The sequence below is a fragment of the Merops nubicus genome, unplaced genomic scaffold, assembly GCF_000691845.1.
Source record: "Merops nubicus isolate BGI_N331 unplaced genomic scaffold, ASM69184v1 scaffold10348, whole genome shotgun sequence".
NCBI classification, from domain to species: Eukaryota; Metazoa; Chordata; class Aves; order Coraciiformes; family Meropidae; genus Merops; species Merops nubicus.
Genome location: NW_008627775.1, coordinates 1 through 5,429, shown reverse-complemented (window position 1 = coordinate 5,429; position 5,429 = coordinate 1). Strand labels below are relative to the sequence as shown.

At 36.8% G+C, this 5,429-nt stretch overlaps 1 protein-coding gene across 1 annotated transcript in view; it reads right to left on the bottom strand.

Annotated features, from left to right (window-relative positions):
* The window catches only part of HIBCH (3-hydroxyisobutyryl-CoA hydrolase), a gene marked incomplete at its 5' end in the record, with an annotated part of 42,558 nt that extends 37,947 nt beyond the window's left edge, over nt 1-4,611 (bottom strand). Inside the window, 4 exons of the mRNA XM_008946451.1 lie at nt 2,035-2,115; nt 3,031-3,115; nt 3,685-3,825; nt 4,569-4,611. Of these exons, the coding sequence (XP_008944699.1) occupies nt 2,035-2,115; nt 3,031-3,115; nt 3,685-3,825; nt 4,569-4,611 (350 nt within the window). The remainder of the gene's footprint in view (nt 1-2,034; nt 2,116-3,030; nt 3,116-3,684; nt 3,826-4,568) is intronic.
* Nucleotides 4,612-5,429: the final 818 nt, after the last annotated feature.

The following is a 5,429-nucleotide window of genomic DNA, read 5'->3' as shown; positions in this document are numbered from 1 at the left end:
TCAGCAGGAGCAAACAGAAAATAAATGGTAAATTAAACAGTAAAATATCAACTTATAATGAAAGTGCTGCATGTAATTCTTAAGCAATGAAAAGAAACATCAGTTACTGACCTGGTGCATTCTGAGTGTTGTAAAAGAGTACACAACCATCAGACATCAGAATACTTTCTATGTGAGCACCTGACAATTTAGCCATATGCAGCTATTGTAAATAGCTTTGTAGGACATTGGGACACCACAGTTTCCCTCTCCCCCTGTGTCACAGCCTGGATTAACAACAGCACTGTGCACCAGCACTTCACTACAGAGCCAGACACATTGGTAGGCTTCAGCCAAAATGTGACTACAAACTACTGCATTGCAAATATATTGTTTAGCCAACCTTGAATGTGGCACAGACAGGTTGAGATGATGATGTCCTAAAGTACCACAGTTTTATCCACCAACTTTATCTGTTGGAGCCTTTAGGAGGCATAAAAATAAAGACCTGATGCTTCCAATTACCATTCATGGAAAAATTCAACAGTTTGTTGTGAATGAAACTGCTGCCTCATCTTTAGTGTTTCCAGGTCAGGCTTATTTTTGAGTCAGATTCCTGTTGCAACCATGTTGTTAGCTTTTCTGCAGCTATAGAGCCTTGTTTAAAAAATTACTTATTTGAAAGGCAGTTCAAACCTTCAAATTAGTAGTTGGTTTAAAATGCAGTTCTATTTTATTTTCTTTGTTCTTACAAGAACATATCTAATGCAAGGTCTCTACATGCTAGTCTCAGAACTAAATTTCTAGCAGCTCCCCTGTGCATTTTTAAGTTGTAATATATAAGATATAAATAAATCTTTTTGGCAGAAATCTTAAAGGGATACAATCATACCAAAGTTATTAAAAATCTAGAATTTGTAATTACATGCATTATAGATGTAGAATACACTAATAATTAAAAAAACAAACTTTTAAAGTATGTACACGTGCAATATTTGGATAAACTACAATAGCAAGTTGGAAGGGACCTACAACAATCATCTAGTCCAGCTGCCATGGTAATACTAGTTTTTCCCAAACACATGAAACCTTAGGTTATTTTTATTAGGTTATTGAAGCCAAGAAAGGTACATGACAAACCAGCTACAACAGGAAACACTGGCAAACAAAGTAAAAATGACTTTTCAGAAGTTACTCTAGGAATTCTATGCTCTTCTGTCAACCTACACTGGTAAGCAACGTGTTAACCTCTCATCCTGCAGTGACCAACACTGGATCCAATGTTTAAAATCTCAAACTACTCAATTAAAGTACGTTGGGAAAAGTTTCTTTCCAACAAAACATTCAATTCATTACTTTTACCCTAAGGAAGTAGTATTCTTTCTTAGTATCCTTTACCCCAGTGAATTTTACACAGTGTCTTTGCTGTTAGTTATGTTAAGACCACATACTCCCTAGATTCTTTGCAATAAACTGAGGCAGTTAACTCCTAGACTTTTACCCTAAAAAAGTAGTATTCTTTCTTAGTATCCTTTACCCCAGTGAATTTTACACAGTGTCTTTGCTGTTAGTTAAGACCACATACTCCTAGATTCTTTGCAATAAACTGAGGCAGTTAACTCCTAGTTTGAGCATACATTTATGCAGTTTATTTAAATGGAAAGCTTTAACATAGTTAGATCTGCTTTCGGATTGAATATTAATTATTTTCTGTGCATCTATTTTTAGCTCAGCTCTTCTCTGAGGCAGATCAATGGTACTTAGTGCAGAACTGCACTGTCTGCAGCTGAGACTTAACTCATCCATAGCAGAAATTTACCCACCCAGAACAATGGGATGGGATAAGATAGCTCTCATAATAGCTTAAACAAAAGAAACAGATTCTGCATGTGAGGTATAAAAATGAGAGATGTTACAATATGAGTCCTGAACTTGGTAAAAAATAATTACTTCTATTATGTTATCAGTGTCTTTTATAGCAAAGAGAAAGTGAGTTTACATTCAAAGCCATTATTAAGAAAACTGTACTGCTTCAGAATTTGCTATTCAACATACCAATGGCATTGTTCAGGGTGTATTCTTCTCTGAAGAAATCTTGTGCTAGACTATTTCCAACTTTTCCTGCATCTGTGATGGCTTAAAAGAAATAAAAATAAAGATAACTGTAAGTTTAATAGAAAACACAAGTAGAAAAACTAATGGACACAATATCATCTTTTTTCCTACAGCAATCAAACAGCAACTTAATTTTGCTTTGCTTTATTTGAGAAAATTTGCTCCAACCTAAATATGAATGCAAAGTTTCAGATTTGTGTCCATTTCATTATGCTTCAGACTGTGACATACTTGTGAGAGTGTAGTCCATTTTCTAGGCTATGGAACCCCTCCTAATGTCTGGTAGTCCTGTTTGTGATATTTCCTATGAATATATAGAACAGTCACTTATAATTGATTATACTGAAGACTCTGAATATTAAAAATGAGAAGCCAATTAAAGGAGGACATAATTTAACAATAACCTTTACTGGATGCTTATCTAAAATTTAGAAAAACTGCTAATTTTCACAGACTGGAGATTTCCTATAATTCATGGTTGTAAAATAACCACAGACACATTGATCACCACTGTCACTGCTGTACCTAGGCATCTAAAACTTCAGACACAAATTACCCTATAGTAACAGAGCTACCTGCTAGGACCCTTCACTTTTCTTATAAAGAAGCTGTCAGTAACGAAAATCTGGGAAGAAAGAGAGAGACAAGAACACCCTATTCCCAGGAATGACTGTCTGCCATAACCAGTTACTGATAAAACCCCAATTTTCACTCTTTTTGTACAACATTCTGACAGCTGCCTCCTGACAAATAAGATCTGCACATCAAGTTGTTGTAAGAAGTCAGCACAAATAATCTCTCTAACTGTTTTGTAGCAAGCCTCTGTTTACCTCAGTCACAAGTAAATAAAGGAAATCAACATGAAGTAGTAACAGGCAAAGATATGTAAAATGTTTAAGACACTATAGTCCTTATGTGAGAAGTGGGTCCTCTTACCTCTGATGTCACCCCCAGCACAAAAAGCTTTTCCTCCAGTTCCCTTTATAATTATTAGAAAAGTTTCAGGATCTTGTTCCCAAATCTAAAAAGAAGTAAATGTTTCCACGTAAGATTAAAGACTCTGCAAAAAATACTTTCTCTGTATACTGTCTAGCAACAGTGCCTATAAATCCATAAAGTCTTTCTTTAAGAAATGACACTGACAGCACCTTGCTTCCTAATGGCTTGTAGCTTTTATATCAGCCACACAGCCTCCTCTCAAAACATGCAGCTAATCAAGAGGCAACACCACTCTATGGCTTGGAACTCGTGCAAGCCAATTGATCAGCTGTCTGCTGCCAAAGGGAACATACAAACACTGAGCACTGCTTGCTTTGAACTCAGTCCTGGTTTTAATATATGTGTCTCTTCAGCCAGCCAGATGCTAAATTTAACTTTGTCTCACAGCTTGTTTCTTTGACAGGTCTTCTTCTCTAACTTGCTTGAAACGGTCTGTTCTTTCTCATCCTGTAAATCTGCACTCCTTGGCCAATGCACTCACACAGACTTTCACTCTTTAAATCAGTGCATGAAGAAGTGTCAGACTGAATTTTAAAACCAGTTTCTGATAACATATATATATAGTGGATGGGTAGAAATGGAGCTACTAACCTTAATTTGTGGATAAATTTGTTGGACCATAGAAAGATTTAGTGCATTAAGAGCCTTGGGTCTATTCAAAGTTATTACTCCTGCACCTCCTCTCTTTTCCAACAACACTTCAGCTGTCGAATCTGTATGCTTAGACATCTTCTGTACATGGAAAAACAAAGCAAATGCCATCAGTTAGATGCCTTGAGTAACACTTACAAGAATATTTATGGAAGTATATTCTCCAAACTCACTATTTAAGATCATAAAACATGCATTTTTGAATTGTATGTGAAGGCTTTCCTACTGTACTTCAAGATTTATTGGCATCTCCTACACAGTTCTTTTGAAACCACTTTGAGACCTTCAGGGTAATAAACCTCAGACAAGTTTTTAAGCCGCCCACTCTTTGACAATGACATCTGAGTTCATTTAAAACAAACAAACAAACACACAACAAAACTTCAGTTCTTTAAGGCTAACATTCTTAAAATACCTGTCACAATTATGACAAGGACAGTTCCATGTGTCCCCACTGGCAGTTTGACACTGCAAACCCAAACGTACACAATGCTTTGTCTGTAACTTTTAATAGAGAACAAATCACTAAGTTATTTTCACAATTAATTTCAAACTCACGGTTGAATGATAGATAAGGAATGTATGGAAGCTAACCTAGAAACCAACTGGAAAAAACAGGTAAGGCCAAAATAATTAAGCTTTAATTTACAGCATAATAGAACCTTGTAACCAAGTGCTTGAAGACGTGGGCGATGTTATGGGCGAGCAATAAATGAAGCCCTTCAGAACCACTGTGAACCAACATTACAAGTTGCATGTGCTGTCTCAGGGGAGTTAAAAGTCCTCAAGGCTTCCAACTCAGTCAAACCAGATGCTGTTCTTACCAAATGTTGTAAGATTACTTGCAGTCTGTTGAATGGCTTCAGCCTGAAAAAGAAATATTAAGACAGCTAAAACCATAAACCAGCTACACAATCCCTAAATATTAACTGTTGAGTTAAAGCAAAGTTTTGTCACAAAATGTTCTGAACACAATTGCTTTACATTCTCCTTTTTAAAATCAATTATGGTACAATTTTGATATTGAAACAGCTGGAAACTTGTTTACTAGTAAATAGTCAGCAGATACCAATGCCATTTACTAATGCTTTCTATGTGTTGAATCTCACGTTAGAAGGAGAACTTGGAAATATTAAAGAGTTTTGAGGGATGTGTTTGATACTTAGCAGTGAGTGTCTTTTCAGGTCTTACAGCCTGTGGATGTTTAACTACTAGCTTTTTTATATTAAAAAACACACACAAAAAAAACCCAACCCTGTTGTCAAAAACTTGTACACTTCCAAAACTTCAACCACAATAAACCCACCCTGGTGTTCTTGTGTGTATATACATTTACACAGGGTTTATCGAACAGCTTGAAGGAGGCTGATGCTTCTGTTGCTGACAGGAGTTACCCATGCTGGGATATTTTGTGAAGATTACCCTATTTAAGTAATGAGGCTGTTACTTATTAATTGTCACTGTACTCTTGAGGAAGACAGTCAAGAACGGTGCTCGCTGGCGTTCAAACACCCGGCTTTTGACAGCTACTGAAGAGCACAAAACGCGTAGCACGCTAACGCCCGGCGACCTAAACTCGTCTGTAAATCCAAGCTCGTTTTAGGATGGGAAAACTAATCTCGTCCTGGCTAATCGCGGCCTAAATGCGATTTTACGCCGGCTGAGGGGGTCACAGCCGCGCCCCG